General features: G+C 46.3%; 1 protein-coding gene across 1 annotated transcript in view; it reads left to right on the forward strand.

Annotated features, from left to right (window-relative positions):
- Positions 1–14,690, forward strand: part of sptbn5 (spectrin, beta, non-erythrocytic 5) — a 259,281-nt gene that overhangs the window by 42,564 nt on the left and 202,027 nt on the right. The window contains exons 12-14 of the mRNA XM_078563287.1: positions 9,926–10,016; positions 10,322–10,455; positions 13,504–13,716. Coding sequence (XP_078419413.1) covers positions 9,926–10,016; positions 10,322–10,455; positions 13,504–13,716 — 438 coding nt within the window. The remainder of the gene's footprint in view (positions 1–9,925; positions 10,017–10,321; positions 10,456–13,503; positions 13,717–14,690) is intronic.

The following is a 14,690-nucleotide window of genomic DNA, read 5'->3' on the forward strand; positions in this document are numbered from 1 at the left end:
GAGCTTCGTCCTGAAACTCAGCTTCCACTTCACAACCAAGGACAAATAGAGCTTCTGTAGAACTGCAGCCGCCACACCGATCCGCTGGTCAATCTCATGCTCCCTCTGCCATCACTCGCAAACAAGATCCCGAGATACTTGAACTCCTCCACTAAGGAAAGCTGTTACCCCCCTCACCTGAAGAGAGCAGCCCACTCTTTTCCAGGAGAGAACCATGACCTCAGATTTGGAGGTGCTGATCTGCATCCCAGCAGCGTCACACTTGGCAGCGAAATGTTTGAGTGCGCCCTGGAGATCACAGTCGAATGAGGCAAGAGGCACAACATCATGTGCAAACAGTAGACATGCCACCCTCAAGCCCCCAAACTGGATACTCTGTGTACCTTGGCTGTGCCTTGATATCCTGCCCATGAAAATCACAAACAGGAGTGGAGACAAGATGTCCATCACCATCCCTGGTTATATCCTGTCCCACCAGCAGCTCAGACCCAGCAGAGGTGGCGGCTTAGTGAAATACAGTCTCACATACAGCCAATTTTGTCTCACCCAGTGTTTTACTTGCAGCCTTCAGCTTGTGATAACTTTTCCTTGTCTGTGTCTTTTTTCCTTCAGCAGCTTTTAGCAGGTTGGAACATTTCAGTGTTCCTCTTTGAGTAGCTGTGGCTTCTCTTCCAGCTTTGCAAAACTCAACTCCGGACACCATGTTATGGGTTCAAAGACTACAGTGTGTCTAGTGTAGTGTCTTTATTGAACTGAATGTATCATGGCTACCCGCAGACATTCCCTCATGGCAGACATCACATGACTATGGCAAGCCATATAGGACACATATTAATGATTGCGTTTCAAAACCCAAACAATTTCATGATGCAAAAGCACTGGTAATGAGTGTAGTAAAGAAACAAAGGTTGTGTCCAGGTAAGGCATGAATGACTACACAGCAGTTATCTGAATGCAGGGGACTAAAATCTGACAAATCCCCAGGATATAATGGCTTATATCTCAGGGTTCTAAAAGAGGTAGCTGCAAAGATAATGGATGCACTAGGTATGATTTTCCAAAATTCCCTAAACTCTAGAATGGTCTCAACAGATCAAAGTTAGCCAATGTAACACTGTTATTCAAGAAAGGAGGGAGAGAGAAAACAAGGAACTATAGGCCAGTTGGCTTGATGTCAGTCATCATTAAAGTGCTGGAATCTATAGTTAAGGAAGTCTTAACAATGCACTTAGAAAATCATGCATGATCAGACAAAGTCAACATGGTTTTACAAAGGGGTAACTGTGTTTGACAACTTTATTAAATAGTCGTATGGCAGTACAGAACTTGAGTATTGCTGTAAAAAGACACATGTTGTTGAAGTTTCTTGTCTTGCACTCATCAGGACAATTCACAAGAATACCAAATACAAAGGGAACAACAATTTACACTTCGAGAAGAGAGTGCTGATTGGTTGGCAAGTTGGATCTGATTGGTTGGCAAGTTGGATCTGATTGGTGGAGATGCTGCCATGGAGAATGCACCATTTAACTTATGACTGATAGTTAACTGCCAGGCTTTGTTTAAATTCAAACCAGGCGGGAGCACATTAAGGTGTGAGGAAATTCGTACATGCACCTTCGGATTCAAATATAGAAAATGTATCATCTACATATTGGAAATATGCAAGGGGTAGGAGGTTGGGTGTCATTCCATCGAAGATGCATTTCTCATGGAACCCAACAAAGATGTTTGTGAGACTTGGGCCGATAGGAAATCCCATGGCAACACCATCTATTTGAGCATACATGGTGTCGTTAAAACTGAACTCAACTGTGTGAGTTGCTGAGTTCATAAGCTCAATGAATATTGATTCACACAATGGTGGCAGGTCTAAATCGCCATGATATAGCGCTGCAGTGCAAATGTCTATGGCTTCCTTGAGCAGTACATTGGTGAATAGGCTAGTAATGTCAAATGAGCACATGGACATGGAACTGCTATTGATATGCAAGTCCTGTATAGTCTTTGCAAATGTGAAGGAATCCTTCACCACGCATGTGGAAAACTTGCTCAAAATTTGTTGTAGGAACTTGCCCAACCATTTGGCCATTTCATTTTGTGCAGATAAGATAGGGCGTAAAGGGGCATAACTTTTATGTATCTTGGGTAGCCCATACATATGCGGACACAGTGAACCATGAGGATGAATCCTATCATATATATCACCTGGCAACTCGTTGCTCTTACACAAGTCCAACAAGCATATTTTTAACACAAAAACAGAATTACCTGGAAAAACTCAGCAGGTCTGGCAGCATCGGCGGAGAAGAAATCAGTTAACGTTTCGAGCCTTCATGGCCCTTCGGCAGAACTGGAGCATAGTTAGAAGAAGGGAGAAATATAAATTGGTTTAAGGTGGGTGGGGGGGGGGGTGGGTGGTGGGGGGGTGGAGAGACACATTGAGGGTGTGGTGTGGTGATTGTGGAGATGAGCAGATAATCAAAAGATGTCACAGACAAAAGGGTCAAAGAGGTGTTGAAGGTGGTGGCATTTGTCTGAGAAAAGTGCTAATTAAGAATGGAAGACAGGATATTCAAAGTACAGCTCTAGTGGGGGTGGGGTGGAAAGACTAAAGGTTTTAGTTTTAGATTTAAAAATAATGGAAATAGGTGGGGAAAGAAGAATCTATATAAATTATTGAAAAAAAAAAAGCGGGGGGGGGGGAAAGAAACGGGGTGGGGATGGGGGGAGGGGGAGTTTAAGATCTAAAGTTGTTGAATTCAATATTCAGCCCGGAGGGCTGTAAAGTGCCTAGTCGGAAGATGAGGTGCTGTTCCTCCAGTTTGCGTTGGGCTTCACTGGAACAATGCAGCAAGCCAAGGACAGACATGTTGGCAAGAGAACAGGGTGGAGTGTTAAAATGGCAAGCGACAGGGAGGTTTGGGTCTTTCTTGCGGACAGACCGCAGGTGTTCCGCAAAACGATCGCCCAGTTTGCGTTTGGTCTCTCCAATGTCGAGGAGACCGCATTGGGAGCAACGAATGCAGTAGACTAAGTTAGGGGAAATGCAAGTGAAATGCTGCTTCACTTGAAAGGAGTGTTTGGGCCCTTGGACGGTGAGGAGAGAGGAAGTGAAGGGGCAGGTGTTGCATCTTCTGCGTGGGCATGGGGAGGTGCCATAAGTGGGGGTTGAGGAGTAGGGGGTGATGGAGGAGTGGACCAGGGTGTCCCGGAGGGAACGATCCCTACGGAATGCCGTCAGGGGGGGTGAAGGGAAGATGTGTTTGGTGGTGGCATCATGCTGGAGTTGGCGGAAATGGCGGAGGATGATCCTTTGAATGCGGAGGCTGATGGGGTGATAAGTGAGGACAAGGGGGACCCTATCATGTTTCTGGGAAGGAGGAGAAGGCGTGAGGGAGGATGCGCGGGATATGGGCCGGACACGGTTGAGGGCCCTGTCAACGACCGTGGATGGAAAACCTCGGTTAAGGAAGAAGGAGGACATGTCAGAGGAGCTGTTTTTGAAGGTAGCGTCATCAGAACAGATGCGACGGAGGCGAAGGAACTGAGAGAATGGGATGGAGTCTTTACAGGAAGCGGGGTGTGAGGAGCTGTAGTCGAGGTAGCTGTGGGAGTCGGTAGGCTTGTAATGGATATTGGTGGACAGTCTATCATCAGAAATTGAGACAGAGAGGTCAAGGAAGGGAAGAGAAGTGTCAGAGATGGACCATGTGAAGATGATGGAGGGGTGGAGATTGGAAGCAAAATTAATAAATTTTTCCAGGTCCCGACGAGAGCATGAAGCAGCACCGAAGTAATCATCGATGTACCGGAGAAAGAGTTGTGGGAGGGGGCCGGAGTAGGACTGGAACAAGGAATGTTCCACATACCCCATAAAGAGACAGGCATAGCTGGGGCCCATGCGGGTACCCATAGCCACACCTTTTATTTGGAGGAAGTGAGAGGAGTTAAAGGAGAAATTGTTCAGTGTGAGAACAAGTTCAGCCTGACGGAGGAGAGTAGTGGTGGATGGGGATTGTTCGGGCCTCTGTTCAAGGAAGAAGCTAAGGGCCCTCAGACCATCCTGGTGGGGGATGGAGGTGTAGAGGGATTGGACATCCATGGTGAAGAGGAAGCGGTTGGGGCCAGGGAACTGGAAATTGTTGATGTGACGTAAGGTGTCAGAGGAATCACGGATGTAGGTGGGAAGGGACTGGACAAGGGGAGAGAGAAGGGAGTCAAGATAACGAGAAATGAGTTCCGTGGGGCAGGAACAGGCTGACACGATCGGTCTGCCAGGACAGTTCTGTTTGTGGATTTTGGGTAGGAGGTAGAAGCAGGCCGTCCAAGGTTGGGCGACTATCAAGTTGGAAGCTGTGGGAGAAAGATCTCCAGAGGAGATGAGGTCAGTGCCAGTCCTGGAAACAATGGCTTGATGTTCTGTGGTGGGGTCATGGTCCAGGGAGAGGTAGGAGGAAACGTCTGCGAGTTGACGCTCAGCCTCCGCGAGGTAGAGGTCAATGCGCCAGACAACAACAGTACCACCCTTGTCAGCGGGTTTGATGACAATGTTGGGGTTGGACCTGAGAGAACGGAGTGCAGTGAGTTCAGAGAGAGACAGGTTAGAATGGGTGAGAGGAGCAGAGAAATTGAGACGGCTAATGTCACGCCGACAGTTCTCAATGAAAAGATCAAGAGAAGGTAAGAATCCAGAGGGAGGGGTCCAAGTGGAGGGAGAATATTGGAGGTGGGTAAAAGGATCCGTTGAACGGGGAGAGGACTCCTGCCCAAAGAAGTGAGCACGGAGACGAAGACTGGGGAAGAAGAGTTCAGCATCATGCCGAGCCCGAAATTCATTGAGATGAGGGCGTAAGGGTATGAAACTAAGTCCTTTGCTGAGCACTGAACGTTCAGCATCGGAGAGGGGAAGGTCAGGGGGTATAGTGAATACGTGGCTGGGGCTGGGATTGGAAGATGGGGTGAGGACGGAGGGACAAGCAGGGGTGGAGGGTCCCAGATGGGTGTTGGAGTCGATGAGTTGTTGGAGCTTGCGTTCCTTAGCACTTGAGAGAAAGAGAAAAAGTTTCTTGTTGAGGCGACGGATGAGGCGAAGAATAAAATGAAACTGGGGGCACGCGCAGCTTTGAAAAAGGGTGCGGCGGTGCTGCTGGAGGGAGAGGTCGAGTGTGTTCATATGGCGGCGCATGGCACTGAGTGTGGATCTCAGAATGCGACTTGAACAGCAGTCCGAGAAACGTTTTATGTCCCGGAGATACCTGTAATCCTGGGTGGGTTCGAAACAAGAGGGATGGAATTTCAGTTGAAATCCACGTGGGGTGAGTCGGAGACGGAGACAGTCACTGAGAAAGGAAATATGGCTGTGAAAGCGGGTTTTAGTAAACACCTTGTCAAACACCAGGAGAGAAATGGAAAGCAATGAAGGTGAGCAGGGCAGAAGAGACAGTCGGAAATCCTGTTGGAGGACAGAACCGTACTTCTTCAAAGAGGGCATTTTTTGAAGAGAGGTGGCAGTCAATCAAACACAAAGATAAAAACAAAAAGCTAAAAGCTACTGCGGATGCTGGAAATCCAAAACAAAAACAGAATTACCTGGAAAAACTCAGCAGGTCTGGCGGAGAAGAAATCAGTTAACGTTTCGAGCCTTCATGGCCCTTCGGCAGAACTGGAGCATAGTTAGAAGAAGGGAGAAATATAAATTGGTTTAAGGTGGGTGGGGGGGGGGGTGGGTGGTGGGGGGGTGGAGAGACACATTGAGGGTGTGGTGTGGTGATTGTGGAGATGAGCAGATAATCAAAAGATGTCACAGACAAAAGGGTCAAAGAGGTGTTGAAGGTGGTGGTATTTGTCTGAGAAAAGTGCTAATTAAGAATGGAAGACAGGATATTCAAAGTACAGCTCTAGTGGGGGTGGGGTGGAAAGACTAAAGGTTTTAGTTTTAGATTTAAAAATAATGGAAATAGGTGGGGAAAGAAGAATCTATATAAATTATTGAAAAAAAAAGCGGGGGGGGGGGAAAGAAACGGGGTGGGGATGGGGGGAGGGGGAGTTTAAGATCTAAAGTTGTTGAATTCAATATTCAGCCCAGAGGGCTGTAAAGTGCCTAGTCGGAAGATGAGGTGCTGTTCCTCCAGTTTGCGTTGGGCTTCACTGGAACAATGCAGCAAGCCAAGGACAGACATGTTGGCAAGAGAACAGGGTGGAGTGTTAAAATGGCAAGCGACAGGGAGGTTTGGGTCTTTCTTGCGGACAGACCGCAGGTGCTCCGCAAAACGGTCGCCCAGTTTGCGTTTGGTCTCTCCAATGTCGAGGAGACCGCATTGGGAGCAACGAATGCAGTAGACTAAGTTAGGGGAAATGCAAGTGAAATGCTGCTTCACTTGAAAGGAGTGTTTGGGCCCTTGGACGGTGAGGAGAGAGGAAGTGAAGGAGCAGGTGTTGCATCTTCTGCGTGGGCATGGGGAGATGCCATAAGTGGGGGTTGAGGAGTAGGGGGTGATGGAGGAGTGGACCAGGGTGTCCCGGAGGGAACGATCCCTACGGAATGCCGTCAGGGGGGGTGAAGGGAAGATGTGTTTGGTGGTGGCATCATGCTGGAGTTGGCGGAAATGGCGGAGGATGATCCTTTGAATGCGGAGGCTGGTGGGGTGATAAGTGAGGACAAGGGGGACCCTATCATGTTTCTGGGAAGGAGGAGAAGGCGTGAGGGAGGATGCGCGGGATATGGGCCGGACACGGTTGAGGGCCCTGTCAACGACCGTGGATGGAAAACCTCGGTTAAGGAAGAAGGAGGACATGTCAGAGGAGCTGTTTTTGAAGGTAGCGTCATCAGAACAGATGCGACGGAGGCGAAGGAACTGAGAGAATGGGATGGAGTCTTTACAGGAAGCGGGGTGTGAGGAGCTGTAGTCGAGGTAGCTGTGGGAGTCGGTAGGCTTGTAATGGATATTGGTGGACAGTCTATCATCAGAAATTGAGACAGAGAGGTCAAGGAAGGGAAGAGAAGTGTCAGAGATGGACCATGTGAAGATGATGGAGGGGTGGAGATTGGAAGCAAAATTAATAAATTTTTCCAGGTCCCGACGAGAGCATGAAGCAGCACCGAAGTAATCATCGATGTACCGGAGAAAGAGTTGTGGGAGGGGGCCGGAGTAGGACTGGAACAAGGAATGTTCCACATACCCCATAAAGAGACAGGCATAGCTGGGGCCCATGCGGGTACCCATAGCCACACCTTTTATTTGGAGGAAGTGAGAGGAGTTAAAGGAGAAATTGTTCAGTGTGAGAACAAGTTCAGCCTGACGGAGGAGAGTAGTGGTGGATGGGGATTGTTCGGGCCTCTGTTCAAGGAAGAAGCTAAGGGCCCTCAGACCATCCTGGTGGGGGATGGAGGTGTAGAGGGATTGGACATCCATGGTGAAGAGGAAGCGGTTGGGGCCAGGGAACTGGAAATTGTTGATGTGACGTAAGGTGTCAGAGGAATCACGGATGTAGGTGGGAAGGGACTGGACAAGGGGAGAGAGAAGGGAGTCAAGATAACGAGAAATGAGTTCCGTGGGGCAGGAACAGGCTGACACGATCGGTCTGCCAGGACAGTTCTGTTTGTGGATTTTGGGTAGGAGGTAGAAGCAGGCCGTCCAAGGTTGGGCGACTATCAAGTTGGAAGCTGTGGGAGAAAGATCTCCAGAGGAGATGAGGTCAGTGCCAGTCCTGGAAACAATGGCTTGATGTTCTGTGGTGGGGTCATGGTCCAGGGAGAGGTAGGAGGAAACGTCTGCGAGTTGACGCTCAGCCTCCGCGAGGTAGAGGTCAATGCGCCAGACAACAACAGTACCACCCTTGTCAGCGGGTTTGATGACAATGTTGGGGTTGGACCTGAGAGAACGGAGTGCAGTGAGTTCAGAGAGAGACAGCATATTTTTAGATAAAAGCAAAATACTGCGGATGCTGGAAATCTGAAACAAAAACAAAAATAGCTGAAAAAATTCAGCAGGTCTGACAGCATCTGCGGAGAGGAATACAGTTAATGTTTCGAGTCCGTATGACTCTTAATCAGAAGCATATTTTTAGCTTACTTTTGAGTAAGACAGGCCAGTCATGCTGAGCGGCAGGTCCAATGGATGTGAATTTGGACCCATCATTAAGAATGACGTGCATTTTGTTGGATATAGCCATGCTTGTTGATAGAGTCACACTTATTGATATAGTCACGTTTGTTGATATAGTCATGCATGCCACTTTGGGTCCTGAAAAGTGCCCAGTTGATCTCAGATAATTCTGGAAGGATATCTCAAAAATCTGAGCAACAGGTGAAGCTAACTGTTACACGCCCTTATTATGCAGTAGTAACACGAGTGGTGTTCGCCACTAACAGGATGCTGCCCTCAAGCCAAAAAGACTATCACATAAATGAGCAATGTGATGTATGAACTTCAGTGCTGGTGTGATGTTAGTTATGTAGGCCGTACGTCCCAAAGACTCGGAATGGTATCAAACAACATGTCCTTTCGGCTGTTCGCAACAGGCAAGGTGCCCAACCAGTACCCAACCAGCCCGTGCTTGCAAAACTCAAAACAGTGTCCAACATTAGATGTGATTCTGCGATTGGACAACAGTTGCTAAATAATCCTGAGTGTGTTAAGAATTACACTGACAACCAATTTAAGCTTATCAAGTTTGCAGTGTGGCACACTTATGGGTGCTAGAAGCTATATATATTAATACACAGGCCCTGTTCTTTACAGATAGAAAGGACATGTACACACATTGTGCCTGTTTCAACTAAACAAAATAGACGACAGCCATTCTATGGTTCATTCCCCAGGGCAAAGTTAGGATGCGGGTCGAGCAAGCAATTAAGAAGGCAATTGGCATGTTTGCCTTTATTGCAAGGGGATTGGAGTTCAAGAATAAAGAAGTCTTGCTACAATTGTACAGGGCTTTGGTGAGACCACACCTGGAATACTGTGGGCAATTTTGATTTACATGGAAGGGTATACTTGCATTCGAGATGTACAGTGAAGATTCACTAGATTGGTCCCTGGGATGAGAGGTTTATTTTATAAACATATGAATTAGGAGCTTGAGTAGGCTACTCAGCTACCTCAAGCCTGCTCCCCCATTCAATAAGACCATGGCTGATCTAATTGTAACCTCAACTCCACATTCCTGCCTACCCCTGTTAACCTTTCACCCCCTTGCTTATCAAGAATCCATCTACTTTCACCTTAAAAATATTCAAAGACTCTACTTTCACTGACTTTTGAGGAAGAGAGTTCCAAAGACTCACAATCTTCTGAGAAAGAGAGTTTTTCCTCATCCCTGTCTTAAATAAGTGATCCCTTATTTTTAAACTGTGACACCTAGTTCTAGATTCTCCCATAAGAGGAAACATCCTTTCCACATCCACCCTGTCAAGATCCCTCAGTATCTTATATGTTTCACTCAAGTCGCCTCTTACTTTTCTATGAGGGACGAAGTAAATTGGGTCTATAATTTTCTAAAGATTAGAAGAATGAAAGGTGATCTCATTAAAACATACAAGATTCTAAGGGGGCTTGACAAGGTAGGCACTGAGAGGTTGATCCCTCTGACTGGAGAATCGTGCACATGGGAACACAATCTCAGGATAAGGGATCAATCATTTAGGACTGAGATGAGGAGAAATTTCTTCACTCAGAGGGTGGTGAATCTTTGAAATTCTCTACCTCAGATGGCTGTGCATACTCCATCATTGAATATATTTAAGGCTGGGATAAACAGATCTTTAGTCTCTCAGGAAAGCAAGGGATTTGGAGAGGGGGCAGGAAAATAGAGTTGAAGTTGAGGATCAGCCATGATCATATTAAATGGTGGAGTAGGCTTGATGGGCCATACGATGAACTAATCCTGGAAATTGGAGAGAAATGTTGTGTCTTGTTTGCAGGCAGAGAACCAGGATAGAAAAGAATCTGAGAGCTGCTCATCTGATGAAGAAGGAGAAAGATTGTGGATCATGAGGGGAGAACGTCCTCAAGGTGAGAAGGGAAAAGTGACAGCAGAACTGAAGATACCACAAGTCCAGACTGAATCGGTGAAAGAGGCACAGAATCTGTGTCAAGGAGATTCCTGACTTGAAGGATCATGACACCAGGAACATCCAATAATGTCACAGTACAGTGCTGTGTGTAATAGTGTCACATTGCAGTGCTGTATGTAATAGCGTCACAGTGCTGTGTCCATTAATACCACTGTGTGAAGTGCAATGCTGTGTGCAATTGTGTCTCAGTGCAGTGTGCGTGGAATCCATAAGGTAACACCCTGTTAACTTGTTTATTCACAGCAAGTGCAACCATTAGCTCCACCAAGGCCAATATCCTAGAGAATAGGAGAACCCAAGATAGCTGGCAGCCACTGAACACAAGGGGGAAGGTGAGATCGGTGCCTGTGGTGTCCATCACTGTGAGCAAGCCAACGGTGAGTAAATCAGTGCATCCTTTTCACATCACACACAGCACTGATCTTCTCTCCCTCCCTCCTCTTTCCTCTCCATGCCCTCCTAATCCTTCTTTTCCCCCACCTTGTCCCTCCTCCTTCCTGCTGACTCCTTGTACAACTCCCACTCATCCCTCATGTATCTCTCTCGCTCTCTCTCTCTCCCCCTGTCCCCCTCATCCCTCTCTCTCTGCTACCCTTGACCCTCTTTCACTGCTCCCCACATCCCTGTCTCCCTGCCTCCTTCCTCCCTATCTCCCTAACCCCCATCACTCTCGCCCAGCCTTCTTGTCCCTTTCTCGCTGTCTTCTCACCCCTCTCTCCCTTCTCCATCCTTTTCTCTCTGACCCCTCATCACTCTTTCCCTGAGCCATCCTGCATTCTTCTCCCCCACCACTCCCCCCTTTTCTCTCTCTTTGCCCCCATTTCTCACCTCTATTTCTCTCACCCTTTCTCGGGTTCCTGTAACCTAATGCTCTCCCTGCACCCCTGCTAACCTCTTAATCTCATTTTTCAATCGGTTCTATTCAACTGTAATTTTTTTTATTATTTCAAGGGATATGACCAAGGCCAGCATTTGTTGTTCATCCTAACTGACCTTGAGAAGATTGTGGTGAGCTGCCTTCTTAAATCACTGCAATCTATCTGGTGCCCGTAGACCTGTTAAGAAGGATTGACCCATCAGAAATATCAAATAATAGTGCTTTGTAGAAGAGATAGGAGGCCATTCAGCTCATCAAGCATGTGCTGGATTTTTGCCAGAGCAATCCAATACTTATCCCATTGCCCTGCTCTATTCTTATCAGATTGGATCTTTCTCTGCTCCAATTAGTTATATAACTACCCAGTTACCTTCCACAACACTAACCTTCCATTTGAGCTCTTTTTCAGGACTTGGCGTCTTTAGTTCAATATGGGTGAGGCAGGCAGAGGTTTTCAGAGGCACAGAGTGATTGATTCTAGTTGTGGTGATAAGGTGATCAGCTGTGCACTGAAATCCAACCAGTATCAGTGAAGGGCATTTGCACTGTGTAAGGAACATATCTTTTTATTTCAGTTGGACTGTTGTAAAGAACATATCTTTTTATTTTCTGTTGGACTGTTGATTAAAATTACAATGGCTCCAGTTTGAAAGACTTGTCCACTGGAACAGGATGAAAGATATATACAATGTTGCAGTCCTGGAACAGAGTGCGCCATGAAAGACAGAATGGTGCAGGAAAGGAGTCCTGGACCAAGGGAACTGTCTGGCAACAACGTTTTAATTGGCTCCTGACCAGGTGACCAGGTTTTGGGTGAGAGCAGTGCAATGTGTGGGTTTCATAGGAAGTTTGTGCCTACCTTCAGCACAATAGCTGTAACTCTCACCAATTTGTTAAGAAAACAGGCAAAAGTTGTATGGTCAGCAGAATGCCAAGCAGCCTTTGAAAAGCTGAAGGCAATCTTAACAAATGAACCAGTGGTGGCTGCCCTTGACTTTACCAAACCTTTTAAAATGGCAATTGATGCTAGCGACTTGGGGGTAGGTGCAGTCCTATTACAAAATGATCAATTAGGGATAGAGAAGCCAGTGGGGTACTTTTCCAAGGAACGAAATCAATATCAGAGGAAGTACTCTACAGTAGAAAAAGAAACTCTAGCATTGTTGTTGTCTCTTCAACACCTTGAAGTTTATGTCTGACACGATAACAAAGAAACACTAATCTGCACCATAATCCACTGGAGTTCATTGAAAAGTTTAAAACTCGAAATGCGAGACTGTTTAGATGGATTCTATTGTTTCAACCATTCAATGAAAAGATTGTTCACATTGCCGGTAAAGATAATGTGATCACGGATGCATTGTCCCAGGTGTAGAATACTAAAATAAGTTGAAGGGGTGAGAAATGCTGAGGATTGTATAAGGGGGAGGAAGGATGAATGGAAGTAAGTCTCATGTTTCGTTGTCCATGTGTCACATACCCTGTGATGAAAAGCATTTTGAAATGGCATTTCATCTCTTTTTTTGGTGGAGGTGCATAAGGAACACATCTTTTTATTTCTGTTGGACTATTGTAAAGAACATATCTTTTTATTTTCTGTTGGGCTGTGGATTAAAATTACAATGGCTGCAGTTTGAAAGACATGTCCACTGGAACAGGATGAAAGATATATACAATGTTGCAGTCCTGGAGCAGAATGTGCCATAAAAGACAGGATGGTGCCGGAAAGGAGTCCTGGACCACGGGAGCTGCCTGGCAACAACGTTTTAATTGGCTCCTGACCAGGTGACAAGGTTTTGCGTGAGAGCAGTGCAGCTGAATAGCTCCTAGCCTAAAAGGAAAAAGACTTAAAACCTCTCTCCCCTGTGTGTGGAAGATTCCAGTAATTCCACAAAATAGCTAGCTGGCTTTTTCTCCACTCTGAAAACCCCTCAAGAGGCAAAGGGGAAAATCATTGTTAAAGACATTGAAAGGCAAGTGCTCAACCAGTGAACTAAATACTGAAAGTGTTGGAAGACCACCTCGTGTCATCAACAAGAACTGAAAAGAATTTGGAAGACATCGATCAAAATCAGCCCATCAAATCCTGTACTCCGGAATTGGTGCTGTTGAACTGTTTTATTTCACCCTTAAAATCCATGTTTGTGTGCGTCTTATGTGTCTTGTATGCGTGCACTCGGATTTAAGAAGGGGTAGAGTTTAGGTTATAGAGTTAGAAATTAGCAGTTCATATTTCTTTCTTTTGCCACTGGTTAACGATAGTTTGTTCAATCAACAGTTATTTACTTATTAAGTTTACAAACCTGGTATTCGTATTCTTTTAACCTAAATTAAACAGTTAGGAAGAATTGGGGCAATCTGGTGGTTGAATCAAACTTTTTCACATTTGTTGTGGCTCGGGAAACGGTGGGGCTTGATATTATAGCGTACCATCCCAGTGAGTTGTGACAATTGAACATTGCAGCCTTTTGGCGAAAACATAAGCAATGAAGTGAAAGTATGAAGTTTCAGGCTCCTGCTGATGGTGTTGTTCTTGTTTGTTGAACAGGTGGGAAGTGAGACCGTCACTGATCATTCCATCGAAGACAGTCCGACAAGGAAGGTCAGCAAGCCGCGAAGGAGCCGGTCGATGCGCCATGGGACAACTGAGATCCAATTCTCCTCACAGGGCAGGCCTGAAGAGGACTTCAGCAGAGCGACAATTGAGGACAGCCATAAAACCATCAACTCCTCTTATGCCGATCTCTGCCAGCAGACCAAGGTATTGTAACCCATTCCTGTCCTCCCTTATGTATTCATCAGATCATTTTCTCCTTCATGTATACTTCAGATCGTGTCCACTCCTGTGTACCCACCAGGTCATATATCAGTGCATGTTTTGTGCCGATACACCAAAACAGTTGCATGGTGGCTGTACAACAGTGCATTTCTAGCTTGAATGCAAGTAGGTTGAATGCTCGATGTCTTTCTCGAAGACATCAATCTGTCTCCTCGGTGAGACTGGAATGATCCTTTCTCCTGTTTGTCTGTATCACCCGTGGAAATTCTCTTTACCTAAGGAACCAATGCTTGGCTATCAGTATCTGTGGTTATTTAATCCTTGACTCTCCAGTCCTTTTAAAAAGCAGTGCTAGGCTGTTCACTCCCTGTACATTTGTCTATGATGCTGGGTTCTGTTTTAGTGTCACGTTTGCCCAGTTTTGCTCCCAGCCCCGCTTAGCTCCCATGAATTGTTCCCATGGCGTTCTGGGGACAGATGTTCAGCTGCATGCCTAAGGAACATTAGATGTCTGCTTTCATTTTTCCTGCACTACCGGAACTCAAGTATGTATAAAATGTACTCCCTAGATTCCCTCAGTGGTACGGGTGCTCTGTGTGACATGGTAAATGTAGCTTGTTGGAGGGAAAAGGCGACTTTAAACCTTTGGTTCCCAATGCTCCCCAACACTGGGGGTATCTTCACCTCATGTTGGAGACTTATAAATAGAAATTAGTTATTCTGATTAGCCAACAACTGCATTATTGTTGTACCTTGAGACTAGCAATCCCTGTGCTCACGCTTGCTTGCCTCATGCCAGGAACTGCTGAACCCTACTGCACTGGTAGGGGGAGCTGTCAACCAAGGCAAGAAGGTGCTACTCAACAATTAGTCTGTGAGTACAGACTGCAGACGAAAGTGTGAGAGAGCAGCTAGAATCCAAGAAATTGTAGCACAATCCTGCAGTGCAGCCTGGT

This window comes from Cetorhinus maximus, chromosome 18 (genome assembly GCF_964194155.1).
Source record: "Cetorhinus maximus chromosome 18, sCetMax3.hap1.1, whole genome shotgun sequence".
Taxonomy (NCBI): domain Eukaryota; kingdom Metazoa; phylum Chordata; class Chondrichthyes; order Lamniformes; family Cetorhinidae; genus Cetorhinus; species Cetorhinus maximus.